The sequence below is a fragment of the Suillus plorans genome (assembly GCF_016647745.1).
Source record: "Suillus plorans strain S12 chromosome Unknown HD556scaffold_8, whole genome shotgun sequence".
Taxonomy (NCBI): Eukaryota; Fungi; Basidiomycota; class Agaricomycetes; order Boletales; family Suillaceae; genus Suillus; species Suillus plorans.
This window is the reverse complement of record NW_024537392.1, coordinates 715,527-741,710: the sequence shown is the minus strand read 5'-3', so window position 1 is coordinate 741,710 and position 26,184 is coordinate 715,527. Positions and strand designations below refer to the sequence as shown.

The 26,184-nt window shown below is 48.3% G+C and overlaps 12 protein-coding genes across 12 annotated transcripts; 3 read left to right on the top strand and 9 right to left on the bottom strand.

Annotated features, from left to right (window-relative positions):
• Positions 1-24: 24 nt before the first annotated feature.
• Positions 25-1,841, bottom strand: HD556DRAFT_974456 (uncharacterized protein). The gene is made up of 7 exons (XM_041312173.1): positions 1,710-1,841; positions 1,582-1,658; positions 1,385-1,535; positions 1,119-1,315; positions 1,026-1,070; positions 498-972; positions 25-445 (listed from the first exon to the last, which is right to left on the bottom strand). Exons 2-7 carry the CDS (start codon positions 1,641-1,643, stop codon positions 77-79), a joined length of 1,299 nt encoding a protein of 432 aa, XP_041164712.1. The 5' UTR covers positions 1,644-1,658; positions 1,710-1,841; the 3' UTR covers positions 25-76.
• Positions 1,842-1,880: 39 nt separating this feature from the next.
• Positions 1,881-2,602, bottom strand: HD556DRAFT_1229982 (uncharacterized protein; the record flags this gene model as incomplete). Its single annotated transcript, XM_041297316.1, has 3 exons — positions 1,881-2,051; positions 2,097-2,486; positions 2,549-2,602. The coding sequence occupies 3 exons, from the start codon at positions 2,600-2,602 to the stop codon at positions 1,881-1,883; spliced, it is 615 nt and encodes a 204-aa protein (XP_041164711.1).
• Positions 2,603-3,140: 538 nt separating this feature from the next.
• Positions 3,141-7,613, bottom strand: HD556DRAFT_1438966 (uncharacterized protein; the record flags this gene model as incomplete). The annotated part of the gene is made up of 13 exons (XM_041305904.1): positions 3,141-3,185; positions 3,247-3,273; positions 3,331-3,459; positions 3,516-3,654; positions 3,714-4,009; positions 4,067-4,130; positions 4,179-4,287; positions 4,337-4,439; positions 4,490-4,509; positions 4,827-6,029; positions 6,079-6,618; positions 6,669-6,926; positions 6,980-7,613. 13 exons carry the CDS (start codon positions 7,611-7,613, stop codon positions 3,141-3,143), a joined length of 3,567 nt encoding a protein of 1,188 aa, XP_041164710.1.
• Positions 7,614-7,744: 131 nt separating this feature from the next.
• Positions 7,745-13,004, top strand: HD556DRAFT_1341113 (RAVE protein 1 C terminal-domain-containing protein). Its single transcript, XM_041302096.1, has 20 exons — positions 7,745-8,011; positions 8,070-8,216; positions 8,277-8,400; positions 8,450-8,543; positions 8,597-8,660; positions 8,712-8,824; positions 8,877-9,210; positions 9,262-9,661; positions 9,710-10,162; positions 10,225-10,315; positions 10,366-10,530; positions 10,581-10,777; positions 10,824-10,960; positions 11,009-11,064; positions 11,113-11,242; positions 11,293-11,595; positions 11,650-11,896; positions 11,948-12,201; positions 12,251-12,452; positions 12,505-13,004. Exons 1-20 carry the CDS (start codon positions 7,931-7,933, stop codon positions 12,861-12,863), a joined length of 3,951 nt encoding a protein of 1,316 aa, XP_041164709.1. The 5' UTR covers positions 7,745-7,930; the 3' UTR covers positions 12,864-13,004.
• On the bottom strand, positions 13,005-15,046 carry HD556DRAFT_1341109 (rab GDP-dissociation inhibitor). The gene is made up of 7 exons (XM_041302095.1): positions 14,917-15,046; positions 14,709-14,840; positions 14,321-14,645; positions 14,152-14,260; positions 13,667-14,100; positions 13,467-13,611; positions 13,005-13,412 (listed from the first exon to the last, which is right to left on the bottom strand). The coding sequence occupies exons 1-7, from the start codon at positions 14,932-14,934 to the stop codon at positions 13,226-13,228; spliced, it is 1,350 nt and encodes a 449-aa protein (XP_041164708.1). The 5' UTR covers positions 14,935-15,046; the 3' UTR covers positions 13,005-13,225.
• A 114-nt stretch (positions 15,047-15,160) lies between these two features.
• Positions 15,161-16,360, bottom strand: HD556DRAFT_1341106 (uncharacterized protein). The gene is made up of 3 exons (XM_041302094.1): positions 15,702-16,360; positions 15,541-15,649; positions 15,161-15,488 (listed from the first exon to the last, which is right to left on the bottom strand). Exons 1-3 carry the CDS (start codon positions 16,194-16,196, stop codon positions 15,481-15,483), a joined length of 612 nt encoding a protein of 203 aa, XP_041164707.1. The 5' UTR covers positions 16,197-16,360; the 3' UTR covers positions 15,161-15,480.
• A 336-nt stretch (positions 16,361-16,696) lies between these two features.
• Positions 16,697-17,431, bottom strand: HD556DRAFT_1438963 (uncharacterized protein; the record flags this gene model as incomplete). The annotated part of the gene is made up of 4 exons (XM_041305903.1): positions 16,697-16,710; positions 16,761-16,872; positions 16,920-17,309; positions 17,378-17,431. 4 exons carry the CDS (start codon positions 17,429-17,431, stop codon positions 16,697-16,699), a joined length of 570 nt encoding a protein of 189 aa, XP_041164706.1.
• A 625-nt stretch (positions 17,432-18,056) lies between these two features.
• On the bottom strand, positions 18,057-18,993 carry HD556DRAFT_972934 (uncharacterized protein). The gene is made up of 3 exons (XM_041312172.1): positions 18,896-18,993; positions 18,187-18,833; positions 18,057-18,119 (listed from the first exon to the last, which is right to left on the bottom strand). The coding sequence occupies exon 2, from the start codon at positions 18,831-18,833 to the stop codon at positions 18,195-18,197; it is 639 nt and encodes a 212-aa protein (XP_041164705.1). The 5' UTR covers positions 18,896-18,993; the 3' UTR covers positions 18,057-18,119; positions 18,187-18,194.
• A 46-nt stretch (positions 18,994-19,039) lies between these two features.
• On the top strand, positions 19,040-20,279 carry HD556DRAFT_1229716 (uncharacterized protein; the record flags this gene model as incomplete). Its single annotated transcript, XM_041297300.1, has 5 exons — positions 19,040-19,317; positions 19,372-19,552; positions 19,601-19,824; positions 19,882-20,113; positions 20,163-20,279. 5 exons carry the CDS (start codon positions 19,040-19,042, stop codon positions 20,277-20,279), a joined length of 1,032 nt encoding a protein of 343 aa, XP_041164704.1.
• A 344-nt stretch (positions 20,280-20,623) lies between these two features.
• HD556DRAFT_1341080 (uncharacterized protein) lies at positions 20,624-22,163 on the top strand. Its single transcript, XM_041302093.1, has 7 exons — positions 20,624-20,926; positions 20,982-21,014; positions 21,076-21,291; positions 21,345-21,488; positions 21,545-21,686; positions 21,746-21,763; positions 21,811-22,163. Exons 1-7 carry the CDS (start codon positions 20,840-20,842, stop codon positions 21,999-22,001), a joined length of 831 nt encoding a protein of 276 aa, XP_041164703.1. The 5' UTR covers positions 20,624-20,839; the 3' UTR covers positions 22,002-22,163.
• Positions 22,084-23,352, bottom strand: HD556DRAFT_972455 (SH3-binding, glutamic acid-rich protein-domain-containing protein). The gene is made up of 6 exons (XM_041312171.1): positions 23,227-23,352; positions 23,052-23,175; positions 22,892-22,996; positions 22,782-22,828; positions 22,713-22,726; positions 22,084-22,659 (listed from the first exon to the last, which is right to left on the bottom strand). Exons 2-6 carry the CDS (start codon positions 23,119-23,121, stop codon positions 22,185-22,187), a joined length of 711 nt encoding a protein of 236 aa, XP_041164702.1. The 5' UTR covers positions 23,122-23,175; positions 23,227-23,352; the 3' UTR covers positions 22,084-22,184.
• HD556DRAFT_972399 (methylmalonate-semialdehyde dehydrogenase) lies at positions 23,316-26,125 on the bottom strand. Its single transcript, XM_041312170.1, has 15 exons — positions 25,823-26,125; positions 25,633-25,766; positions 25,495-25,571; positions 25,358-25,444; positions 25,255-25,309; positions 25,185-25,208; positions 24,885-25,133; positions 24,759-24,829; positions 24,664-24,711; positions 24,577-24,609; positions 24,421-24,517; positions 24,186-24,362; positions 23,968-24,127; positions 23,739-23,864; positions 23,316-23,682 (listed from the first exon to the last, which is right to left on the bottom strand). Exons 1-15 carry the CDS (start codon positions 26,033-26,035, stop codon positions 23,608-23,610), a joined length of 1,626 nt encoding a protein of 541 aa, XP_041164701.1. The 5' UTR covers positions 26,036-26,125; the 3' UTR covers positions 23,316-23,607.
• Positions 26,126-26,184: the final 59 nt, after the last annotated feature.

Below are 26,184 nucleotides of genomic sequence, written 5' to 3'. Positions count from 1 at the left end.
TAAAGTCGGGGTCGGGAATTATAACACTTCAATGATGTAGCACGAGTAAATTATAATACATGGCAATTCGAGAGTATCAATTACTGGACCTGCGTCTCCGTCGCCTGCTCTTGGGCTTAGGCGGAGATAGGGACGCATCCGAAGTCACAACTGTAGTAACAGAAATGTTGTGGTTCTCTTTCAGCGCGTTAGTCTTTAATGGAGGTGCCAGGTCCCCAACCCTTTTCCAGGGTTTATATGTCCTTTCGCTGGAGAACAGCTTTTCCACCATTTGGTTTACACCCCGAACAGTATATTCTGAGAATTTGCCTGTGGTCCACTCGTCAATATTCCGAACAAGGAAGTAAACCTGCAGAATGTCGCTTGGACGATCAAGTTTCCACTCGTGGAACACATCGTTTGATGATCGACCACAGGGACCACAATACGGAGCAGACATCATGACCTGCAATGCCATAACTCCATAAAATAATACAGATTAGAATAAATGGACATACCGTCTTTCCCTCTGATTCCTCACACCAATCAACATGCGCGCGGACAACTCCATCTGCCCAAATAAGCCCCGTGACAGGGGCATGGATACCAAGGGAGTGTAAATGCCGGACAGCAGCAGTTGTTGACATGCGGTTCTGGCGATATGCATCATCAAGAAGAGCGTGTACCGGCTTCTTATCCTCCCAAAAGCTGCTTGCGAACTCAAAGCCAGGCATATCGGGAAGCTGAGCACACGGGGTGCTCTGGTACCTGAAAGAAGATCTCTTAGCCGCATTACCGGCTTTTACTACGGCAGGGTGGTTCTTGAGGAGCTTATATGGTGACTTGGCAGAATGCGACAACGGTCGAGTCCGTGAAGCGGGAATGAAGATTGCGCAGTCAGGGATGACGGTCTTCGTATTCAATACACGGGGCACATCGAAGGCGTTTTGAAATGTGTCTTGCGGTTGTGGGAGCGAAATCGCGCATTGCACCCTGATGTCGTTCGTAAGTGGCTCAACTACAAATGTAGAAGAGATGGGACATACCGGAAGGTGCTTTCTCTGATTCCAGAAGTTCGGAATACGTTGTATCTGTGATATGTCAGAGCCTTGTATTTCGATGTTCAACTAATGCCTCACACGTTAGCCACGAAGTCCGCCTCAGACCATTTCTCTTTGGAACTCCTCATTTGTGCCAAACGCTTCCATGCACTGAAAACGACACATACGTCTTCAAATAGTTCGTTGCTTGCACTCTGGTCGACGGAGAAGAGTTCTGGTGCTGTTCGTGAAGCATCTGCTATAAACTTGGCAAAACCTGGGCTACAGTCAAAAGACTGCACGGGTTGCATTGCATGAACACCATGATAATGGAGATTTGGATAGTTGATATACGCGCCGCTTACCCTGTCTAACCAGGAGCGAGGAATTCGCTTTGTGGTACCAAAGAGATTGTCCACATCCTCTTGAAATTCAGGGGGAAGGTCAGAGAGAGAAACTTGTTCACAACATTGATGTGACGACCATGTTTCAAAATTGCCCAAATTACGAGCAATTCTGAGTGGTGATTAGGTCGGGTGGTTAGAAAACAGGTTGGACCTACTCAGAAGCAGATACAGCTCGTGGTTGACTGGACGATTTGTATTTTTTCTTGGAGTCGGACATAACCAAAGCTCATAACTATGGTTCATATTAATAATCCATTGCCGAGACAGATGAGTACATGCTGACATGACCACCGAGTCCTAAGTTGCCCCGGCATCTTATCCAACAAAAACTGGTGGAATCAACTCTATGTAATATAGTTTGTCAGTGAGTGGTAATTACAAAGGTTTCCGAGTCATGGTCGCCGTAGTACTTATTGTACATTCATAGAGGTCCGTGATATTCAACTGGGTCCGGCTAGGAGAAAGATGAATCATGAGCATACGATATATAGATCACTGAGAGAGGTAATTCACCGTAATCGTAATAGAGATGTTTGAAGATGGGACCATCCTTCTTATCCGATGATGTGAACTTCACATGTCTAGCGTATCTCCTCTCGCCGTCTAATACTTCAAACCCCCATGTCTGAAGAGCATGAGGAACGAATAAAATCAAACGATAAAGTCGTACCAGTTCTGCCTTCCACTCCATGCCACTTTTGGAAGTATCACTCCGGGCTACAGCGAGAATCAACCCGTCTTCAACTGCATCTTCCGTCCAGCCAGACCTCAAGAATTCATCATCCACTTCCTCAGCCTTGATTCTCTTTGATTGTGCTATCAAAGCACCAAAAACATCGTCGTTTATGCCACGTTCCTCCCAATCGAGAGTGCGATACTCAGTCGTGCCTGAGATACCACCAGATAGAGTCTGTTCGATATCTATGTGCTCAAGGCCGCCCTCGTCAGCATAGTGCTTTACCACAAGCGTCAAGGTAAACATCGAGATGGCACGCCGCTTGAACCAAGATATGCCCTGGAGCTTGAGGATATCGTCGCTGTCATCGCTCAATGTCTTGTTCTGTCACCAGGGAATATAATCAGAATTATCCCTGCGATGTACATAACCTGAGCACAACGAACCATAACATATTTCCCAGTGAGATTCTTGGTCGTTACTTCGGGAGGCGCGGCCATGATGGGCAGAAATAATAAGTGTGATGAGACCGACGGTACTTTATGAGGTCCCAAGATATCGCCGCTCTCACCAAGCTCTCACAGTGAGCTATTGTTGGAATCCACGTGGCTGCTGTTTACTTGTCTTGTAACATGCAGTGCACAATAAGTTCTGCCGACAAACTGCCAACATTCAGGTGAATGATCAGTAATCAACGTCGTGACGGAGCAACTTGTCATAGAGGAGATGAGATGAAATGGCTGTAAAGGGACACTTATTGAAGATTGATATTCATGCCCTGTGCACCTAGACCCGTGACAAGTCCGGTCACCACGTCAAATAACGGCGTAGTGTATATCAGGCTGGTCACGAGCCTACCGTACAGCTTCGCGACATTGCCAGGGGTTGGGGGATACGAGGAGAGGAGCTGGAAATTGTCGCGGCGGAGGGCTGTAATTCCGAGACGCGATTGCTCACAAACTGAACTCTCTTGTGGCACAACTTCAGCCCAGTGATGAATTCCATTTGTGATATATGTTCTATAAAATAGTGGCCCATTCAGAAGAAACCATCCATGAACTTCCGCGAGGCTTCGACACCAAGCTGCCATAACCAATACTGATTAGAATGCAGTCACAGAGTCAGATTGAGGAACAAAACGTACAAATGTGGCAGCATTAGCTGGGAAAGCCTAAAGCAATATCACAGTATGTAAGCAATGTTCGGCATAATCATGGAAACGACATACTCTAGCCATCGCTGGACCAAGACCTTTCCATAATGCAGTAATCCCATCACGCGCTACGGTCTTTCTAAAGCAATCGAAAAGTCCAGAATATGTACCAGAAGGTGCAGATTGTATGCGGGATTTCAAAACCTGTTGAAGCAACATGAATAGAATCCTGGAGAGATTTATGGCTCGTGAGGCCTTACATCTGGGGGTATAGCTATTGACCACATTGCAACACCTGCAGTTCCACCTGCGAACATGATGGCGCCTAGGTTAAGGTCTCCTGCTGACGGCCCAGCCGGCGTCAGGGCCTTCTTGGTAACTTCATACGCCGCAAAGTAACTGAGGAGCGATATTTTAATCTAGGTCGAAGTGTTTTCAAATGTCAGATGAAAACTTACACAGCACTGCCTGGTCCGTCGCGAGCGATAGTTGCACCAGTGCCTCGAAAGATGCTCCGTATACCACCTTCCCTGTAGAGGTGCTTCATAACATCGAAGACACCTTTGTATTGGGGCCCTGAACCTCCTTGACCTTGCACCTGCAGCAGAACCTTTGCTCTCTCAACAGGTGCAGTAATGAGGGTCGTCGGTACGGCAGACAAGAAACCGGCAGCGGCAAGTTCTGCTGTAGAAAGCTTCTCGGATGTACGATTGGGTGTGAATGCGAGTATTAAATTCTTAGAGGCATCGTATGCCTGGAGGTAGCAGTCTCAGCAAGACGCGTAATTTGGATATAGGCACCGTATATTTACCCAGAAGGACACTGCAAAGATTGGAGTGACTCCCAACAGTGGAGGTACCATTCCACGATACAAGCTGTTGATTGAATTGAGAGTAGCCCTGAGCATAGACACAACCACTCACCCAGTGACACCATCTCGAGCTAATGTTTTCCTGACAACATCAATTGCACCAGTATACGCGCCAGGAGCTGCGGTCTGTAACCGGGTCTTGGTCAGGTCAAAAGGATGCCCTAAAAACGTATCAGCGTATGTCAAGATGCGCAAGTCAAGGCTTCTTACCTACGAGGACAGCAGAAACTCCTCCAAAACCTCCTGCAATAAACGATTTTACGTTGTCAATTGCCGAGTTCTTGGCCTCCTCGGCTGCTGGTGCTTCGCTGCTCTAAGAGTTTGTGTGAGCGTGCTGTGCGCTGAATGAAGGATGGTTCTGACCATGCTGGACGGTGCGAAGTCTTGAGATGAGTATGAGAAAAAAAGAGAACAGTAGTAAGCGAGGAATACACTGCGGTGCTCCGACAAGGACCCTTCGGATGCGTTTTCATATGATATTCGCGCGTCAGTTTAGTATGATTTGCCCCGATCAAACTCCTCCACCAATGGTCAAGCTTTCATCTGCTTTCACAAGCCACCTTACCCCGCAAGTATGATGTAACATCTAGAAATCGGACAGAGAAACCCACATGTTGGATGTCTCAAGTTGCACTTTAGAAAATCATAGCATAACTAATGTCACATAGAATCTACAAATTAGTCGTAAAGGATTCATCACCGTCCTGTTCAAATCCACCAATCGGCTCATATGTGGCTTCAGTAACATCCCTCTTCCATACTGTCCGGACAGCATAGAAGAACAGGCCTATCAACCCAACGCCAAGCGCTCCCACGAAGAACGGCGCGAAATATTCGATCCACCATGGCGGATGATACGGGACGAGCATGCGGTCAATGGTGATAACACCGCCCGTGCCCCCGCCCGTCGTTGCTCGACCCCACGTTAGGACACGTGCCCAATCAGCTTGTTTGTCTGTCCCCCTTGCATTCTTGATCCCGACCATGTACTGGGATACTTTGTCGTCCAACGCGCGGAAGACAATATCACCATACGCTGAAGAAGGCGAAAGGAGAGTGGGATATTCGCCCAAATCTTCTAGCGGAAGGGGACGATTGTTATTCAAGACGTCGAAGACGTTAAATGAACCAGATTCTCCTGCAGATGATGTGTGAATGAGGTGTTGGCTGACGATTGAACGAAGAACGTCGATATTCTCGAGGAGTTGTGTGAGGTTGTTATTCTTGAACGCATCATCCGTTGGACAAAGTACGGTCCAACTTGCCCCACTTAAACCCTGGTCTGCCCACTTTGAACCTTCAGGGGGAGCGGTTCCATTCAGGATCCAGTCGAATCCAGCTTTCGTGACCATGTTAATCATGGTGGTGGCCTTGGCCGCTTTCATAAGCTTTCCTACATTTAACTCCACGGATCGCGGGATCATAAGATCTGACAGCTCATGTATTACGCCAGTTTCGGTGAGCATGTTTGTGGGATATAACGCGCTCTTCATGCCAGCCCAGCCACCGCTGGGGCTAACGATAACAGATAGATTTGGCAGGCGCTCCAGTTGTAAGTCAGATGTTTCAAGGGTGGCGAAAGTGCGCACAGAGCCGTCAACGAGGCTCTGGGAGTATTCAATACCGTCTATGATATGGTGCCTTATAACGCGCTCCAAGTCCGTCTTGGATGACGCAGCTAGCAGATGGTCGCTGACCAGCTTACCGAGCCGCTTGAAAGCAGCATTGTGAGGGATGAGGAACGTTGCGCGGGGCGTCTTCTTGATGTCTTCTGCAATCGACGTGGAGAAGACTGCGGCAAGGAATGAAGACAACTCAAGAGAGGGTAGAGCTGTTTGAAGCGGGTCCACAGGTGGTTCCAGAGGTGATGAGATGAAGTAGACAACAGTATTGTTGATAACAACTAGCTGTGATTCAGTACAAGCAAACTACATCGTTTGGAAATCACTCACGGTGCTCTCCAACAATGCCAGCTCCACCAAACCTGATATGTCTGGATGGGACATCCTGCTTCTCATCGTCGTTGACCTCTACGTGTATAACCTGACTCCCATTACCAAGACCTGGCTCCTGAAGTACACTTTCTAGTAGCATGCCGTCTGCCAACTTCTTGGGCGTCCATTTCCCAGGGAGAAAGTGGTACTGCAACATCCTCTTTAACTCATCGCTCCCCTGTTTGGGTAAGCCGTCATTCCCGAAAACGGATAAAACATCGTCCTTCGGTGCTAGGATGGTGTATTGAGTCTCGGTATCATTGATGAGATGGGTAAGATTGACTGAGTGTATGAGAGAAATAAACAAAGTGCAGTTGAGTGCAAGAAGGTATTTTTCAGGTGTTAGCTGAAAGGCTCCTGGCGGAACCAGTAGAGAGGACACGAGGTGTAAGACTCCATTACTCGCATAAATATCGGGCTGCGAAAGGGTAGCGCCTGATACTGTAGTCTTCCCTTCGGAGACGACGACTTCCAACTCAGATCCATATTCAGTAGTCACTGCACTCCCAATGTCAACACAATAATCACATGTACGGATTGTTGCTTACAGGTGGTGGCTGGGTCGAAAGTGTCCGACCATCTGACACTCTTCTCGACAACAGCATGCATGTTGAATATGCGCAGGAGATCATCTGCAGCAAATTGGCTTTCGAGGTATAACCGCTCAATTGGATCGAGTGCTTCCCATGCAGAATCGACGGGAATGAACAACGTAAGCTCAGAGGTAGAGTTGATGACATTGAGCATGCTAGGTGTGAGGACCTTCTGGAAATATGACAATGATGGTTCATGAGACAGGACACGACCTAGGTGGGTGAGTGAGAAAAGTGTTATGGTATAGATATAAGAAGAAACTAACCGAGGTGGTGTGGAACATCAAGGACGTGAGCAATCCCATATACGACACCATTTGCCGCCTCCACCTTCTGTTTCTTCACTTCAATACCCCCTTGTCCAAAAGCGTCAACACCGACCCAGCCTACGCCATCTCGTGAAGTGATGCGTAACTTCTGAGATCGGTTTCCTAGAGTGCTCTCGGGTATTGGCATCCATGGGGGAGGCTTATTAGCAGGGAGATCCGGGGAGAATTTCGGGAAGTGGAGTGTCTCATGAACTCGCAGTGTGGTCAAGTCCTTTGGATCTTCAGTTACGGAGTAATTAAGGAGGTGGTAGAACAGTTGCTGACGTAGCTCCTCTTGCACATTGTCTTTGAGCAAGTTAGGATACTCGAGGGCTGACCTCCAAAGGTCGTGACGATTAATTGCGTCGTTAGTTGGCGCGAAAAGGGTGCTGTCATTCAACTTGTTCAACGTTGGGATGAGTTTAGCTTTCTGCAGGAGAGAAAGGAGTGATGTATAGTCCTCATCATTATTGAGAACGTCGACTAATGTTTGGGACTGAATAGTGGCATCTGAATTCCATGCGATTTGAGTAGTCGTGGAAAGAGCTACCAAAGCCAGGAGAGTGAGTGGTATGCAGCCCCAGAGGCGCATTCTGGTATGAGTTAGCTAGCACTGAGAGGCTGGCGAAAGGGAACGTCAAGGAATAGTACTAAAGCCGCGCACCGCAGTCTGCGAATTAATATGACGAAGGTGGCTAAGTCTAGTAGTATACGTAGTCCGATCTTGGCCAGAAACAGTCGGAAGCACAAGTTTTCCGGAAGCATATTTAACAAGTCACGGTCGCCTGCCCTCCTTCACCTTGCAGCAGAACAATAGAAAGCTTACAACGTCAGGCAGCCTACTCTCTACGCCCTGGCATGGTCCGCTCCACGTGAATCAAACAATCTGAACTCACATTCGCTGCACAGATGTTAGATCTCCTGAAAACATTCACCGGCTCTCCAGTTGGTGCACTTCACCAGCTGGTTCTACCTCATGTCACTCTCATAGTGCGCAGTCCATCTGCTCAATTTCAAGTTCATACTGATCAAGATCCTCTTCAACTAGCTGTACCCCTCTGCAGACACTGTAGTAATCCTGGATGCCAGTACTCTTGACCTCGTACGCGTGCTCACCTTCGGGGAAATCTATCCTGGCACCCAGCACCTCAATCAAACTATATCTTGCGTGGCAGTTGACTCCGCCATGAAAGTCGTACGTGTATCTCCTCTTTTACTCTCCCTCCCGCTACGCCTAATTTCATGCTCGAAGTAGATAGTTGCTTCCATGGACACGCACATTGCCGCATGGTTATTGTCAGGTAACAATACCTGGAGAATTCACTCTTCTATTTCTCTTCAAGATAGTGACTCCGTCACAACTCTGGACTGCAGATCTGGTACTAGTCTTGTGTGCCCTTTATGCATCAACTATTGATTTCTACTCAGGGCTTCTCTCAGTTGGCAGTCAGAACGGCCTATCCGTCTACACGTTGATATTGGAAAATGACCTTCTCACATGGTCAAAGAAGTGGGAAGCAAGGTACAGCGGCGCATGTTCCTTTGCCTCAATATCATTTTCACCTCGCTCGTCAGGGTGGCAACCCCGTCTCTCGCGAAATTTGCTCCAACTCTTGCATTTATTGCCACTATATCTCACGTACGGGACCTCACGCTCCGCTTCTAATACCCACTGAGTTATGATTTACAGCACGATGATTTGGTTAGATTATATTCAACTACTTCCGGTCGCTTGGTGCAAGACATTCCTCACCCCAGGCCCGTTACGGACTTGATGTGGAGGTTTTCTCAGGCATCACGAAGGTCGAGCATTTCAGACACTACTTTTGACACGAGACTTACACATTGAGTGCAGTGGTGATCCCGCACTCTACACCATTACATCTGATTCCACGCTGCGGATATTCCTCCCTGTGATTGACGCACCGCATCGTCTGCAATTGCATGCATCCCTCGACCTTTTCTCTTCGCTTCCGTTCCTCATTGCAGCAAAACTTGGATCGCATTCAAGGTCTACGGTCATGTGGTTGGACAAAGAAGTCGTCCGGCGCACGATTAAAGCTGTCCTAGCGTCAGCTACCGAAGATGCAAGTCTTGAGGTCAAGAGGTTGCGAGAAATTGATGAAGAAGGTTGGGATCTCTTTGTTCGCGCTCTTGGGGATGGCTCTATGCTTGTCAGCGCCGTCGCAGTAGGTGTTAATAAGATCTATTCATTCGACGCAAATTCAAACGGGTTACAGAACATTGACCGCAGACCTCCGACGCTCATACGTCAATTTGCCCTTTCACATACGAGTTCGAATGTCCTCTCTCAGCTTCCTTCTCATCTGTATCTTTTCCCACACCCTAATGTCACCAGCTTAATCATGGTAACATCTGCTCCCCTCACTACATTCGAGGTGTCGCCCTTAGCCTTCTTTGATGGCCAATCCACAGGATTGTACCTTAATGCCAAAGGACTTGATAGGTTTCCCCATGAGGAGAGCAAGATACGAAGACTGGTTAGGACGCCCGCCGGAAGAGGCGTTGCAGTCGTACGCGTCGATGGGGGGGAAGTCTGGCGTGTCATTGAAGGGGGGTCTCAGCTCGCCCGAGGAAGACGATGGTCTAACGCAGACCATGTTGTGGTTCTGGATGGCGGTAAGATGATCTCGTTTTGCACGACATATGACCTGATTTTTGGTGCAGGTAAGCTACTAGCGACATACTCGTCCGAAACCTCGGTCTTGACTCTACATTCGGAGCCCATTTCGACGCTTACAATCCTTTCCATCACCGACTTATTTTCGGCACCCTCGAAGACGGCGCATGAATGTATTGTTGGCCTGACTTCAGACAGTTCTATCGTATACATATATATTGAGAGCAAACCTAATCCAACCTTACGTCTACATTCCAAGAACAATCTACCACTGGCCCAGCCGCCAAAAGTAATCATTCCCGTCGATCCAATGTCGTGGAGTAGGGATAGCTCCTTGGAGGAGCATGACACATTACTCAGTATCTCTGACGATGGCGAGCTTTCGTTCTGGATAGCAGACGATGGAACACCCTCTGGATGGAGATGCACAGGAAAGGTCAAGACGGGAAGGAAGAAATTCGCTCTGGCAAGTTGCAGCTCTGCGAAAAAGTCTGTCCTAGGTGAATAAGTCTTTCATTGTAGAGCTGTGATAGCTGACATCTACACTGTCTTGATATCTCAGTTGTACAGCTGCCGGATGGCCAAGAGCTTACAATATGGGACTCGAAAGAATCTGAATTCGCCTCAGGTCTTGAGCATCGCAGAATATTCAGGTGGGCGGGACAGTCTGTTGTTAGCACTGTCTCATCCATCATTTCGATAGTACCTCTGAACATATTAACGACTTGGACTGGACATCAACACCTGATAATCAGTCGATTCTGGCTGTCGGTTTCACGCATCATGTCGAGCTGTTGTGTCAGCAAAGGAAAACTTACTTTAATGATGACCCTGCGTGGGCTATCTGCTGGAAAGTGGATATCAGAAAGTACGTTCGGTGTTCCAACGAGCCTTTAGAGTGAACTGAATTCTCGCCAGTTACATCTCATATCCGATCCGTGATTCAATATGGCTCGCAAATGGGTCCTTCTTGATCGCAGGGGGTCACCAGTTGTTTCTCTTTGGTCAAACAGCACTGCAAAAGGATCAGGAACCCCTATTTCAGTACGTTGCTCGACATAATGGACCCCTGGAAGATTACCATCCGCAAATGCTCCTTCAGTGCTTGCTTTGGGGTAAGTATTGTGGATGGAGTAGGAAATTGATCTAATTATTTTGTAGGTAAGGTGGAGTTGGTGAAGCAAATTATCGTTGCTCTATCTCTAGCCGTGAAGGTTATATACGAAGACCCTACGCAGAATTTCCACTGGAATGCCTTTCCTGTGGAACAGTACCTGCGTGGTCAGTATATGACATTTGTAAGCTGTTTCAAGATTCTGTCATCACTGGTGATAATTATCTTCCAGAACAAACCTTCAAAACGATATAAATTCTTGTTCAGCACCCCGCAGGAGAACTCGTTGTAAGTGTTCCCCTGTAACAGCATATGGGACTTGCTCACATTTTGAAGACCGGATGAAACCGTCTTCTCCCGCCATATGGTGGAGACACTCATCGAGCAACTTGAAACGCGACCTCTTCCTCATTTGACTCCCAATGAGCACGCATGTCTTCTGGTTCTCATCCAGACGACCCTCGAGGTCAGTGTGCGAATGCATAGCAAACCATCACAAACTCACCTTGTGTGTAGATCGAAGAACAGAGACGAGCACTGGACGCTAACGGCCTTCGCTATGTGATCTCTATGCGGTCATTTTATATCCTCAACCGTCGAGTCACATCTGATCCCAGCAGTCCACGCTCAAACGGGGCAATACCGCGATCAACAGGTTGGAGGGAACGCCTGCGATATCGTGATATGGTCTGGGCCTTTCACAGTGAGAGCCAAGGGCTTTTGTTAAGTACATCGACGGCAGCGTGCAGTGGAAGGATGCTCTGGTCTGATGCCCGAGCCCTTGGAGTCTTCATATGGCTGAATTCGGTTGAATCCCTGGTATGTCCATTGTCACACTGGGTATCGAGTCATGTTGAGTTTCGGGGCATGCAGAGGGCTCACATGGAAGTCATCGCACGGAATGAATACATGGCTGGTGATAATCGTGACCCTACAGCATGCTCGCTCTTCTATTTCGCACTGGGCAAGGTGAAGTTGGTGCATGGCCTGTGGAAGCAAGCTGCATGGCACAAAGAACAAGCCATTATGCTGAAGTTCCTTGCAAACGACTTCACGCAGCCGAAACAGAAGACTGCAGCACTAAAGAATGCGTATGCTCTGCTAGGTAAGCAGAGATTTGGTAAGTTTCCATACCCTCTTTGTGGATCCTGCCACTACATGATCGCTTTAGAGTATGCTGCTGCGTTCTTCCTCTTGGGAGGGAGTCTGAAAGACGCCGTTCATGTTTGCCTCAGGCATCTGTCAGATCTTCAGCTGGCGATCGCTCTCGCTCGTGTGGTGGAAGGAAGCTCCGATGGTCCTGTGCTGCGGGACATACTACACAATACCGTGATCCCTACCGCCTTTCGTGAAGGCAACCGATGGCTTGGAAGCTGGGCCTTCTGGATGCTCAATCGAAGAGACTTCGCTGTCAGGATACTGGTGGTAAGTGAAGTCACTCTTTTGCGTAACCCTTGAGAGTTCATTTGGTTAGACACCCTTGCGAGATATCGCCGATGCTTTAGATATACAAGTCATAGAAATCGGCGAACCCCACTACGATGATCCTAGTCTTGCGTTACTGTTTTCCCAACTCCGCTCCAAGACGCTGCAAACAGCTAGGGGCACAAGCGAGATATCAGGCCGCTCTGAGTTCAACTTCGTGCTCCAGATCGCCCGGGTGTTCTGCAAGATGGGCAAGTGCGATCACATGTCAAGCTAGAGTTTGGCTGACTAGCTTCTCTACAGGTTGTCATGCACTAGCGCTGGATCTCGTGCGTTCGTGGTCCTTTGAGCGCCCATCGATATCTGTCCCTGCTCCGACAGAACACCCACCAACACCGTATGCTACATTGCGGAGATCTCTTGCGCTAGATCCCAAGCTACGCAGACGTTCGTCAATTATGATTGACATGGACATTGCATCTCCGGCTTCAACACGCAAAGTCTCTCCCGAGCGTTCGCTTGTCAGGGCACCCACGCAGGAGACCATCAAAGAGGAGGGTGACCTCTTAGCACGCAAGGCAGGCCTCGGCAACCTACTTAAATCTGCTAAGCAGGACGTCCGAGTACCAGAGTTCAACATGGATTCGTTTTCATTTGTCTAATCCCTAGTAGATTCTGATCACCTCTCATGGGGTTGTGGACTTTGGAATCCCAAATGCGAACTGTATGTTAGGACTTTAAATCTGAGCGGTGTAACTGTAACGTTGGGCGATACTTACTCTTGAGATCTGAGAACAAGCGTGATAAATATGCATCCATCCAAAACAGTCATGATTCAATTGTTCGTAAAAATGTAGTGACAGAAGATCTGTAATCAAATGTAGGGAGGGCGGATAAGCGAAAGACTAAAGAGTACAAACAACTTTGAAACTAGCACGAAAGGTTTTGTCGCCTGATCCGGGTGTACACTATATAAGGTATGACTATGGCAGAGGGTAGCCATGGAGTTGAGATCTCATCGCCTTCATTGCTCGCTATCAGATTCACGTTTCTTGAGTACGAGGTCCTTGCCCATTACACGCTTGAACACATCTTGCACATCTTCAACGACAGTTTCGAAGTGTGACGTCGCATCATACGAGCGTGTGATGTAGATATGATCTTGCTTCCCGTTGGCGACGGGAGTGTATATGGGGGAGACGGTCACGAATCTGTTGGATTAGTCAGAATGAATGGAAGTAAAGAAAGGTGAAGAAGTGTCGTACTTGTCGTAGATGCTGCCTAGGAGATGGAGACCAGGTTGTATTTCATTCTCAGGAGCGGAAGTCTCGACAATTGTGCTGACAATTGCAACATAGATGTTATCCGCGCATACCTTGTGTGTCGAGGACACCATCGCAATGTAGATATCTGTGCCACACCATGAGCATGACTCATATGAGATCATCACAAAACAGACGCTTACCATTCCTCCTATTTACCTGGTTTTGCGGGATAATAATTTGCACGCTATCGCTCTCCTCCGTACCAGGAATCGGGTGCTTCAAGATACAGATCGCTCTCACCACCTTACCATCTTCTACCACCCTCAGCTTGCCACCCTCCGCCTCCTTTCCCGCGCCAAAATAGCTCGGGTCACCAATAACCATCTTGGCACGTACGGTCTCTGCTCCACTGCGGACACCTGCAAATGACCCATCCTTGTTGAGCACGATCTCATCAATCGGCTTATCAAGCATGTAGGTCCCGCCATAGATTGCACTCAAACGTGCAAAGGATTGGGGAAGCTCTCCAAGCCCATAAAGAGGGTAAATGTAAGGGGATTTGCCCCATCGTGCCATAGAGGTGGTGTACAGGACAATACGCTCGTAAGTCTCGCGAGCAGGTTTGTTAATGTAGCTGTGGAGACGTATTAGTGGACTTGACGAGGTGTAGAGAGATCACACTCACTCATCATCGAGATAGAGTGCCAGGGCATGCCCGATGAAGTCTTGAGTGCCGGGTTCTAATCCGAAGTGCTGGTATACTTTCCTCATACTATCCTTATCAAGATTCAATCCTGTCCCCGTGTTAGAATGATAAAGTCTTCACGTCAACACATGTTTATGCAGGCTCTCACCTTGGTGAGTTGTCGGATCTTCTTCCTCCCACTTCTGCAGGAATTCGAAGAATTTCTTGGCTCTATACTTCTCAAACAAACCCATCAACGGGCTCCTCGCTGCCTCTACTTCCGTGCTCGGGACCTTGCTGATCTTACCATTCTTATACACAAATGAGCCAGCGATCTGCTTGAACTCAAGGTATCGCAAGACATCAGTGTGAACGAGTATTTTTACGAGTTCACCGGAGGCGATGATGAACTTTGGGATAAGATCAACTGCATAGTCGCGGTCACGACCCAGGTCGGCGGGCGGAGATTGTTTTGGGCGAAATTTACGATAGAACTGAAATCGTGTGTATTCGTTAGGGTGTCGAGTCGTTGATTCCGCTGCAAAAAAGACGCCTACCTGTGTTAGATTCAAACTAGCAGACTCTCCACCATAATAATCATTTCTGTCCATGTGGAGTACTTTCTTCCCCTCCACGGACAACAAACCAGAGAGGATACACTCAGTGAGGCCAGTACCAAGGACAATGACCTAGATCGTGCCAACCAAAACCAATGATCAGATGTCAGTACAGATGAATGAGATGGAATCAGGGGCGGTTAATTACATCGTATTCTTCATCCATCGTGATCGGCTATGCGGACTGAGTGTTGAAATGTACTAGGACTAGGAACAATAGGTAGTGGAGGACGTTATGGAATGGTTGGCGGTTGAGCTCGGTTGATAATCTGGGCTGGGCAACCTGGACCATGCTTACGGTTGCCTACTACTTATAGTTTAAATTAGCACGTGACCCCAACACCCAATGGTGAGCATATCGATTCGGCCTTGTTCCTGGACCTCGCTGCAATAAAGAATCCAGTGCTTCAAGTTGTCAGCCAACGGCGTGAGCGTATGTACGTGTCAGTCTATGAACCGGTAAAAATCGACATGATCTATACTAATCAACGAAAAGACTTGTCATGTCACATACTACATCCCAAGCTGCTGGATTAATACATATTCAGTTGTCGGCCTTGCTCGTTCAACAGCTTATCACGGAGAACTCGGACAGATGTGCTCGTCTTAATTTTTTCTCTCCTCAGACCCAACACAAGGATAAATCGATCAATTGCATGCAACTTCATTATACACATTGTACAGGCACAGTTTGATTTGTTCTTGTAAAGGCTCACTCCACTGAGGAAAAGCTCAGTCAGTACTAGGAAGTAAGAGGATGGGAGATACCCACCATAGTCGTAGTACAGTTTGACGTCGATCGGTTCAGACCTTTCCTTCGTGGTGAATCTGAAGCGCCGGGCAAATCTCCTGACACCTTCGAGGATGACGAAACCCCAAACCTGACGTAGATCATTCAGATCACATCCACTAGACCGAGCCCATCAAACGCACCACATTTATGACCCAGTCCCTCCCGGACTTGGCGGTGTCACTTTTCACGACACCGGCAATGACGCCATCCACGAGGGTATCCTCCGACCAACCTTCCTTCAAGAAATCGATATCAAGATCCTCGACCTTTGAACGCCAACTTTTGGCGATCAGATGCCCGAAGAGGGAATCCTCCTTGGAAACCTCCTGACCATTCAAAAGTAGACTGTCTGCAGGAGCTTTGAAGCCTCCCGAGAGTGTCTGTTTAACATTAACGTGCTCCACACCGTCATCGTCCGTGAATTGGGTGGGTTCCAGTGTAAGGGTGAAGTTGGCAATAGCAGTACGCTTTATGTAGCCAACGCCCTGAAGTTTCAATGTGTCATCAATGTCGTCGCTCAGCGCTTTATTCTGCGATATATCGTGAGCGTTATGCGATAGTGCATCAAAGTAAGGACCCACGAGTCTGAGTTTTCCTGACAGATTCTTAGTCGTAACGGTGTCAGGACAAGCCATGGTGAGAAGAGATCGTAAATGAGTGGAAAACAATAAGTAGCAAGGGCGTGATGCCTTGCCTTCTTATATTGTGAGTAGAAAGCCTTGATCTCATATGGAACGAGATAAGGATCCTATCAACTCGATGATATCCCCGGGCCACGACCCTTGACCGAGTGATACCTCTTTGAGAATAGCGTGAGTTCTGAAACGAGATTTAAACGCTTGATGAAGTCAAGTTATTACTTACTTCGGGGACGCGCAGTCGACTGCCGAGCCTTTGTGATCAGCACAGGCGAGAGTCATCAACGTAAATTACCAAAACCTGGACAATGGTACGACAATTGTTCTTGTCATCAGATCTCAGCAAGGGTAACCGGTCATGACCTCGGTCATGCCCGATTACCCTAAATTTGGTGTCTCTTTGGCAACATTAGGGTAATCATGACCCCAAGTTCGAGGACTCGAACAAATAAAGTTAAACGTAGTGGTTCGCCATAGTAGCAGCTCTTATTGTACATTCATAAAGGTCCGACTAGGAGAAAGATGTCGTGAGCATATAGATCACTACGAGAAATGACTCACTGTAATCGTAATAAAAGCGTTTGAGGATGGGACCATCCTTTTTATTTGATGATGTAAATTTCAAATGTCTTGCATGCCTCCTCTCGCCATTCAATATTTCAAACCCCCATGTCTGAAAAATATAAGGGACACGAGTAATACGAAGCGATGAAGTCGTACCATCTCTGCCTTCCACTCCATGCCAGTTTTTGAAGTATCGCTCCAGTCTACAGCAAGAATCAACCCGTCTTCAGCTGCCGCATCTTCCGTCCAGCCAGATTTCAAGAATTCATCCTCCACCTCCTCAACTTTGACTTTCTTTGATTTGCCGATCACAGCACCGAAAACATCATCGATATCGCCACGTTCCTCCCAATCAAGGATGCGATCTTCATTTGAGCCCTTGATACCGCCAGACAGAGTCTGCTCGACGTCTATGTGCTCGCCGGCCTCGTCTGTATAATGCTTGACGCCAAGCGTCAATGTAAACATCGAGATGGCACGCCGCTTAAACCAAGATAGGCCCTGGAGCTTAAGGACATCGTCGCCGTCGTCGCTCAGTGATTTGTTCTGTCACCCATGGGTACGGGACATCATCAGAATCGTGGCTATGACGTACACAACTTGAGCAGACGAACCATAATATATTTTCCGGTGAGATTCTTGTTGGTCACTTCCGGAGGCGCGGCCATGACGGATAAAATGAGCCTAATCAGTATTAAACTCTACATATACATCGTTTTATACTGTCTCAACATTTAAACGATCTCACAGTACTCTTGGTGCGGTCAGAATTTCACACGATTTCTTAAGTTCATATCAATATGACATGGACGTTTGATCTTTGCTGAAGCGCTGACGTTTGGCTGTCAATCGTTGTCTACCCAAGACCATTCTTGTAGAATCAGAATCATCGATGCCAATGATGTGATGGTTATACCGAGATATAACGAGCAGCGCATGCAACGTTCAAGTTTGGCTGACGCTAGTCATCGATCTAAACGAAAGATTTGGATATTGAAACCCCATTCTTGTATAATCATAGTCAATACAATCTCTACCTCCAAGCAGGAAATGACTCTTTACTTATCACTTGCTCTGGTCGCCGCCTTCATCTCAGTGGCAGTAGCTCCTCGGGTACGCAATTCAGTCTCTACCCATGGCCTTGCGATAATCCAAAGGAACAAGTGACTGGCCCAGGATGCAATGACAGTTTCTCACAGGTCCTAGGTCTTGCCTGAGCTCGAAAAAAGATTATTATCATGAGAGAAAGGACGAGGCACGCTATCATACAGATCTGGATGCATCAGGGGCAGCTTCCTTTTGACGAGCACGCCGTGACGGAGAAGGAACTTCTATGGTCTGCCCATGGGAGACTAACTTAAATTTAGCCTTCGGCCGCCTAGGATCAGCGAAAATTATAACGCTCAGTAGCATAAGATGTTACCTTCTAGTCTATTCCTGCTTTGGAGGAAATACTGTGATGACCCTCCATATGGCATCCTTGCCACGTTCCCAAGCTTGTGGTCCTCTAGCTTCATCCCCTCCGAATTCAACCATAATTCCGTGCTTCAGCCACTCACACCAAATGCCAATAGATCCAGATGAAGGCCCAGCACCACCGCCTTTCCGATCAGGTTCTCCAAGGCAGCTGACGAAATCTTTACCGTTTGATGTGAGCGAGATCTCGATCGAGGACTCGTTGGACGCCGAAGCCTCAGGTGAGAGCGATAGGTTCCACTTTGACATGGAATAGGTAGAAAAGGCGAGCTCTGCTGTTCGATTGGATGTAGTTGTTTTTGTGGTGGTCGTCTTAGGCTTTGGGGCATTGTAGATGTTAATGCTGTCAAGCACTAATGAATCAACTTGAAGGTCCTCGAGCTTCAGCCCTCCAGTGGGCTTGTACCCGTTTTGAGGGATAAAGAGAAAGCTGATCCCTAGTGGATAGTAGTTGAAGTAGACTGCATCTGAATATGATTTCACAACGGGAACCGTCAAGCTCGTGTTGGAGTGTTGAACGAGATCTTTCAGAAACACGGTTATGGAGTCAGCGGATGGATTGACGCCCAGTAAAGTCTGGATACCCGACACCATCTAGTTTGAACGAGCAGAGAAATCAATCAGTAAGTTTATCTGGTACTCGAGCATGAGCGTACGACGGTAGGATAAGAGAGTTCCTGACAAGTCCGCTGCTATGGATGCTAACGAGATGAAGAACAAAATACGCGAGTGGTCACGTGGTAACATGCCACATTCGGGTCTCGAACAACTAGTCTGGCAGGCGTGCTCAACGTGATGCCATGGCTTCATCGACACCAACTGCCAAGGTCGAGCCTGAGGACTCCAAGTCCTTCTCCTATGAAGGGCAGCATGAAGAGTATTCTTGGCTCGAAAATGCCATATCTAGTGCCATTCGGTTCATCATGAACCTCTTTCGCCCAGTAGCACCTCAGCTGATTCCATTATTCGTATGTCTTGCGTTAATTCCAGTTATCATACTTTTCTCCCTTTTTTCTGGCTGGTACGTTTGGAAGAATGTCGCTGTAGGTTGGGAGTCTCCTCTGTATCTGCAATATGGGTGAGGTCTCTTCCAGCCGTTCGGCTGTTGCTCATGGTACTTGTTTCGTTATAGCGATGGTACTTCGCCGTATGCTGAGATATCGTTACCATCTCTGGTACCTAGCCAACTCTATGATATCTCCATGCACCTCGTTATACCAGCATCAGAGGCAAATTTTGCCCTAGGGAACTTCATGACTACTTTGACGCTCTCGACGTCTTCTAATAGAACCTTGACATCAATTAGGAAGCCAGTAGGTACTGAATGGTATAGCCGCAGAGAAGATACTCACAGATCCCAGGCTATAGTTCTACCACCTACAAAAAGCCGAGTATGGTCGTCGCCCAAATTAGTCAACCTTGACATTCTCTTCCTTGAGTCGCACGCACCCGGCGCGTCTCGCGTTATCGCCAGAGTGGAATTGGGGCGCAGGGATGGATGGAGGGCCCTTGGTAATGGTGAAGGGCGAGAGTTAAGTGTTTTTTCTGCATTCCTGAGAGGGGCCGTCAAGCACCACGGAATTCGGTAAGCACACTTGTCGCCGTTTTCATTACCTGAACCTTATGGTCTGCTACCGTATAGGGGGCTTGTGACACGCTTCCCAGTCACTTTTGCTATTGTATCATCTGCCACTTTTCTCGTGATATCTCTTCTTGTGCTTGCGTCATGCATACTTCCCGCAATTCAGTGGCGCTTCGCAAGTGAGGACGACGGATCTGGTGAGCTGACCGAAGAAACCGCCAAAGAGCGCATATATCGCAAGAGGCGGCAAAGGAGAAAGTTATCCCCAAAGAATGAAACCGATTCGCCAAGCGTTCGTCTATCGTCGAGTTTTATTAATTGTATGCTGAACGGTATCCCAGGAATACAAAACAGAGGATGTACCGATTGATATGCCTCCTGTGGTTACGTTCTCTGAACAACCATTGCGCCGGCGTCGCTCAAGAGCCTCAAATGTTTTATACGATTCTGAACCTTAAATGTTTCTTCCTGGACTGTAATTGTTTTGCACGGACATATTTCATTGGTACTTTCGTGACGATTGTATTTATAGTTATAGTTCTGTCGCTGGTAGTAGTAGGTACAATCTCAATGTCTTGTAATTCCAGTGCTGCACACCGTCTGTCGACTTCAATTGACCTTACGGCCGTCCTCTCGTAAATTGCCTACGCGGACTCTAAACATCGCGAGGCGCCTAGTGGACTGGATGACAAGGTAAGGTTTAGAATACTCCGCGACCAGTACCATGCGAAACGCGGTGGTGGTCAAATGAAGAGCGTAAGTAATTTACGAGAGGACGGCCCGTAAGCTCAATTGAATTCGACATTGACAACGACATTTTAGAATGGTAGACAAGAGAAATTCAAAGTCCGCGAAACACATGCTCCACATGTCTCGGTACCTCTTCATCCCTGAAAATTGCCACTATTAGTACTGACTAACAAAGAATGCAACCTGACCCGCCAGGACGTGTCATTATTTCCATTTTACTGACTCCATTATTACTACACCCACTCTGAGCACAAACAGTACCGCTTAAATGTCCACATTGCACCTCGAAAATCTCTTCGCCGTCTCAGGGAAGGTAGTTCTCGTGACAGGAGGTTCTCGTGGGATTGGGAAAATGGTGTGTCCCAAAAATTTAACTGCGCATGGTGGTAAGGACTTAATTTTTCTCGCAGATTGCCTCCGCATTCGTGAGGAACGGTGCCAAGGTGTGTACTACAACCTCCTGGCACATGGAAGGGACCTGACCTCCGTACCGCCCTGAAATAGGTCTATATCTCGGCCCGTTCTGCGAAGGAATGTCAAGCCACCGCAGAAGAACTCGGATCCAGTGGTCCAGGTTCATGCACCGCAATCCCAGCTGATATGTCTAAATTCTCTGAAGTGGAGCGGTTCGTGCAAGAACTCTCCGCGCGAGAATCCGTTCTCAATGTCCTTATCAATAACGCGGGGACAACATGGGCAGAACCTATCGACCAATACCCAGTGCGTCAATTACTGTCGCCTTTGTTTCTCTCTCTGAATATCATACAACAAAGGATGAGGGGTTTTCAAAGGTCCTCACTCTGAATCTGCAACGTGTGTTCACTCTGATGCAAAAATTGCTGCCATTATTACGTGCGGGCGCAGCTCAAGATGGCAAGACAGGGGCCGTATATAATGATCCGGCACGTATTATCAACGTGAGTGCATGTTGAAACTTCGGAGATGTCCTTCTATCAACTTTTGATCCCATCAGATTGGCTCGGTCGAGGGCATCGGTGTGCCCGATCATGACACATATGCCTATGCTGCTGCCAAGGCTGGTCTGCATCACCTCAGTCGCCACCTCGCCGGCCGCCTTGGGCCCGAGGGCATAGTCAGTAATACCATAGCCTGTGGTGAGTCCGCTCTTCCATTCACTTCCCAGTAAATTCACCGACTTGCGTCGACATTGCAGGTGCGTTCGAAAGCAAGAGTAAGTCCATTTATGTTTTTGTCGTTTCATTGACTCGAATCTTACAGTGACGGCCCAATTTTTTGAAGCTGTGGGGAACATCATCATCAACCAGGTCCCGACGAATCGTTTTGGTACGCCAGAGGACATCGCAGGCGCCACGCTGTTCTTGGCAAGCAGGGCTGGTGCATACGTGAACGGTGCGACCATTGCCCTCGATGGTGGCTTTCTTGTCAACATGCCGATGAGCAAACTGTAAGAAGGAGCTCAACGTTATATGCCTTATCATTTCGCATTCAGGAAAATTATGCACGAGTAACCTAACCACATCCGGCTGGCAGAGTTCTGCACCTTCCAGACCAATTCCAGACACTAATATTTTCGTTCCACTTCCATGGCTGGTATATAGATCAAGCAGATATAATACATCAGACTATAAGGGTCATTTGTTGTCTTCCTTTGTCACGCTCGCGTCCCTAGTGTTTGTGCTTGTCGCTTCCTTCGCCTTTGCTTTCTCATCACCCTCACCACCCTTCTTGGGAGCATCCTTTCCATTCCCACCACCACCCAAACTCTTTACCATATCCTCTGCATCGTCTCCTTCAAGCCCAAGCTCTTCGACTAACAACCTCAAATCGTCATCGGTGACTCTTACGCCCTGCAACCCGTACCCCTCCAGCTCCGTGCTTACATCAAAGTTGTCCTCATGCTTGTTCACCGGCTTCAATGGGGTATCTGGGTCACGGGGAAAGAATCGGGGCTTGTGATGTTCCGGCGTCATTTGCGCGATGGGGACGGCCCCGGGCACACCAACGGGTTTGACCTCGGGCGCCGGACGATCTTCGTCGGTGGCGATGTCCCAGCTTTCATTCAGCCGCAAGAAGGTAGCCAGCCCTTCAGTTTCGACAGCTTCTTCGCTGTATGGGGTAAATCACCATTGAGACACAACAGGGTAGGAGAGAAGGCTTACAAGGCATCAAAGTCCTGTTCGGCGCAACTGCGATGAGTACTTATTCAGAAGGCGTGGATAAGGGCATACCCCACTAAATTTGCCGCCTACGAGTATACCTGGAAGCTGTTGCTTATCTGCCGAATCCGTCCGAGAGGCAGTGTAAGCGCAGTATCAGAGCAGGATGAGATCAAACGCACCAGGCGGGGCCTTACGCCTCCACAAACGTTTGGCATCATCGTCGGAGGCAAGATCATAGGAGGTGTATGGGATCTTCTTGGTTTGGAGGATGCGAAGAATATATTCTGGTTCATATGATGGTAGATCAACATGGCGCACGTTCAGCGTCTATGTACGAACCTTGGCGCTTCCTTACGACGACCTGCGACGCGATTGTCGTGAGGAAAACTTGGATCGGGGGTGAGGGCATACGTGCTTTGGAACTTCAGGTGTTCATGAAGTCACGACCGTCCAAGTTCAAAAGCTGATAGGTATCACGTGAACGTAGAAGACCGAAAGCAGGAATTTGCTCCACCTGAGTCCACCAAGTGCATACGTGGATCGCTTCAAGTGCATAGTGTCGTTAGGACGCAGACTGATGCATGCGGTTGAAGCATCGCTAAGCCAGGGATCAACTGGTGGATCCATCAGACGGAGCTGTATCAAGCTCGATATAAATATGCATATCTGCTGTAATCTGCTGTGTTCGAGGTGATTTGGATCAAATGAAGTGAACTGATGGGCAGAGCAGAAAGCAACTTGATTTCATACATGAAGATGCGAGATATACAAATGGTTAATGATGGAAATATTGCGTGATGAATACATAACAGACAAGTGATCCATTTCCTTTGTCTTCATTCCCCTCTGTTTAAAAAGGTCGGGACAGCACGTGCTGTGACCATGGCTCGCACGCTCAATGGTGCGTGGGCATATCAACTGACGCCTTGTTGCCAATGGCATCTTCTTGGCGCCAGAGACTCGTCGTGGTCTGCACCGATGAAGTCGACAACTAAGTTCAAACACATAGGGCTTGATTAGACTTACCTTATTTTGCGTGTAAAAATTAATACCACTCTTCCCATAGAACCCGATATCACCAAGCACACTGCCCTTGTTACCGCTCCATGCAAACATAGGCAAGGGAACCGGAATAGGCACATTGATGCCAACCTGTAGAGTCACGAGATGATATTGCATTAGCATCAGTCCAAGTTCCCTTGAAGCAGTGACCCAAAACCCCAACATCACAGCGCATGAAAGAATAGAAACACACCTGCCCCACATTAACTCCCGATTCGAATTTCCTAGCTGTCGCGCCCGACTGCGTGAAAATCACAGCACCGTTGCCGTACTTATTTTTATTGATAATATCGAGCGCATCGTCGAGCGTGTCTGAGGTGATCACGGTAAGTACCGGGCCGAATATCTCTTCGCTGAGTGTAGCGACGAGTATCAGATTGTGACCAGTCATGCATGAGAGATAATACACACCGGTAGCACCGCATCTCCACCGTTCCCTCTAAAACTGTTGGACCTACAAAGTTACCAGCGGAGTACCCAGGAACTTGAACGTTCCTCCCGTCAAGATGAATTCGCCCTCCTTCGTCTGCACAAGATGCGATGAGGCCCGTGACACGAGCTTTGGAGGCGGGAGAGATGAGGGGGCCACTGTGTGCGGTGCAGGTCAACGTTGCGCAGGTTCAGAGGATGGTGAAAGGGTACTTACAGATCTGCACCCTCCTCAAATCCTCCATTCACGTTTAGTTTTGATGCGCGTTCTACAAGCTCAGGGAGCCATGATTGCGCTGCGCCGACAAGTACAGCTATACATGCACAGATGCACCATAACGTAGGTGTCAAACGGCAGGTTCGCACGACTTACCTACTGAAACTGCCATGCACCTCTGTCCCGCAGCTGTTCAGGCACGATCGTGTCAGCACAGTCCACATTAAAAGGGTGGACGCCTACCGCCGAATGCAGCACCAATAATGGAGTTGAGCGCAAGATTCTTATTTGCTGTGTATTACGTGAGTTTCAGTCACACACAATGAGAGGTATCTTACCATCAGGCATGATTACCGCATGATTCTTTGCGCCCAAATTTGCCTGCACACGTTTGCCGTTCTTCGTGGCCCTGCCGTATCCATCGACATGGCTCCGAAGATCATAATTTAGCTCGTTCTACTCACCTCTCGTATATATGTCTTCCTGCACGATCTCCTCCCACAAAGCTCACTGCTTTGATTGCCTCGTGATCACAAATTCTGTTGACAACAGGCACGGTCCCATGCACCACGTTTACTACACCTTCGGGGAGACCAGCACGGGCACAGAGCTCAGCAATGATCATGGCTGCACCGGGGTCCCGCTCAGATGGCTTAAGGATGAGGGTGTTACCAGTAACGGTAGCAAGGGGGATTGTCCAGAGGGGAATCATTCTGAATAGGGACGTAAGGGGAAGCCAGGGACGTGTAGAAAAAAGAGCTTACGCTGGGAAGTTGAAAGGTGCAATGCTGTAAGAGGTAAGTGTATGTTTACGTGGGATACTTCAAAACGGACCTCGCGCAGACGCCGAGAGGGAGCTTTCGGACTTCTGTGTCCATGTCTTTGCTGACTGCGGTGACGTGAGCACCATGACCAAAAATTCAAACAGCACACAAACCTTCCAGCTTCTCGCCAACGATGTTGGAGGTGATACCGATGGCAGTTTCGACAACTTGAAGACCACGGAGGACATCACCGTGAGCATCTTGGAAGCGATTAGAGAGAATACCGAAAGGACCGAGAAGGTACACGTACCGGCAACGGTCTTTCCCTGCTCGAGGACGATGCTGTGAGCAAGTGCGTCTGCATTTTGACGGATCTGATACTGAAGTCTGAATGCAACGTAAGCGGGTCAGGTGTTGGTAAGGTGGGTATTCTTTCTCAAAGACGGACTCTATGGCAAAACGTTGGCGAGCGAGAACACTCTGCTTGCTCCATGACTTGAATGCCTGACTAGCAGCATCGACTGCCTGGTCAAATTCCTCCATAGTAGTCTCAGGGACGCGTGTGAGCAGTGTTTGGGTCGACTGCCGAACAATCATTAACACTTGCTCTTACACAGTAATCTGGGACATAGACGTACAGGGTCGAGCACATCATGCCATTGTGTTGTCTTACTGTCGACGAAGGCGCCGCCAATGAAATTCTTGGTGTTACCTCCAGTTGCACTAGTACCCAGCCAAGTCGCGCTGAGATTCTCTGCCTTGGGACGTGCGAGGGCATTTAAGCCTGCTGTCGTAGCATAAGAGCGCGATGGACTACGGAGAGGAATACGAGCAAGACGAGAGATCGACATGACGGACGGATCCAACGGGAAGGCAGACCGAGTGCAGCTCTCGGAGTCTCAAGTACTTTACGGTGCCCCGCGATGATCTCACGTGACAATAGCACGTGACAAAGACACGTGGATTTGAGTACTTTCAAATTGTGAGCTCGTCAGGGTGA

What these genes read in the sequence shown, in the direction of transcription:
- HD556DRAFT_972934 (XM_041312172.1), bottom strand. Translation starts at nt 18,833, where the DNA reads ATGGTGTCGGGTATCCAGACTTTACTGGGCGTCAATCCATCCGCTGAC.
- HD556DRAFT_1341106 (XM_041302094.1), bottom strand. Translation starts at nt 16,196, where the DNA reads ATGGCTTGTCCTGACACCGTTACGACTAAGAATCTGTCAGGAAAACTC. An exon ending in GGGACTGGGTCATAAATGTG is followed by an intron (nt 15,650 to 15,701) that starts GTGCGTTTGATG and finishes GATCTACGTCAG; the next exon opens with GTTTGGGGTTTCGTCATCCT.
- HD556DRAFT_974456 (XM_041312173.1), bottom strand. Translation starts at nt 1,643, where the DNA reads ATGTCCGACTCCAAGAAAAAATACAAATCGTCCAGTCAACCACGAGCT. An exon ending in GCGGACTTCGTGGCTAACGT is followed by an intron (nt 1,071 to 1,118) that starts GTGAGGCATTAG and finishes GACATATCACAG; the next exon opens with ATACAACGTATTCCGAACTT. An exon ending in AGGAATCAGAGGGAAAGACG is followed by an intron (nt 446 to 497) that starts GTATGTCCATTT and finishes ATGGCATTGCAG; the next exon opens with GTCATGATGTCTGCTCCGTA.
- HD556DRAFT_972399 (XM_041312170.1), bottom strand. Translation starts at nt 26,035, where the DNA reads ATGTCGATCTCTCGTCTTGCTCGTATTCCTCTCCGTAGTCCATCGCGC. An exon ending in GCAGGGAAAGACCGTTGCCG is followed by an intron (nt 25,445 to 25,494) that starts GTACGTGTACCT and finishes ATCGCTTCCAAG; the next exon opens with ATGCTCACGGTGATGTCCTC. An exon ending in CCTCTCGGCGTCTGCGCGAG is followed by an intron (nt 25,209 to 25,254) that starts GTCCGTTTTGAA and finishes TACCTCTTACAG; the next exon opens with CATTGCACCTTTCAACTTCC.
- HD556DRAFT_1341109 (XM_041302095.1), bottom strand. An exon ending in GCACTCTATCTCGATGATGA is followed by an intron (nt 14,101 to 14,151) that starts GTGAGTGTGATC and finishes ACGTCTCCACAG; the next exon opens with CTACATTAACAAACCTGCTC. An exon ending in CCAGGTAAATAGGAGGAATG is followed by an intron (nt 13,612 to 13,666) that starts GTAAGCGTCTGT and finishes GGTGTGGCACAG; the next exon opens with ATATCTACATTGCGATGGTG.
- HD556DRAFT_972455 (XM_041312171.1), bottom strand. Translation starts at nt 23,121, where the DNA reads ATGCCCTCACCCCCGATCCAAGTTTTCCTCACGACAATCGCGTCGCAG. An exon ending in CGTCGTAAGGAAGCGCCAAG is followed by an intron (nt 22,997 to 23,051) that starts GTTCGTACATAG and finishes CATATGAACCAG; the next exon opens with AATATATTCTTCGCATCCTC. An exon ending in GAGGCGTAAGGCCCCGCCTG is followed by an intron (nt 22,829 to 22,891) that starts GTGCGTTTGATC and finishes CGGATTCGGCAG; the next exon opens with ATAAGCAACAGCTTCCAGGT.
- HD556DRAFT_1341080 (XM_041302093.1), top strand. Translation starts at nt 20,840, where the DNA reads ATGTCCACATTGCACCTCGAAAATCTCTTCGCCGTCTCAGGGAAGGTA. An exon ending in CTCGTGGGATTGGGAAAATG is followed by an intron (nt 20,927 to 20,981) that starts GTGTGTCCCAAA and finishes TTTTTCTCGCAG; the next exon opens with ATTGCCTCCGCATTCGTGAG. An exon ending in ATCCGGCACGTATTATCAAC is followed by an intron (nt 21,489 to 21,544) that starts GTGAGTGCATGT and finishes TGATCCCATCAG; the next exon opens with ATTGGCTCGGTCGAGGGCAT.
- HD556DRAFT_1341113 (XM_041302096.1), top strand. Translation starts at nt 7,931, where the DNA reads ATGTTAGATCTCCTGAAAACATTCACCGGCTCTCCAGTTGGTGCACTT. An exon ending in TTGACTCCGCCATGAAAGTC is followed by an intron (nt 8,217 to 8,276) that starts GTACGTGTATCT and finishes TGCTCGAAGTAG; the next exon opens with ATAGTTGCTTCCATGGACAC. An exon ending in TTATTGCCACTATATCTCAC is followed by an intron (nt 8,661 to 8,711) that starts GTACGGGACCTC and finishes TATGATTTACAG; the next exon opens with CACGATGATTTGGTTAGATT.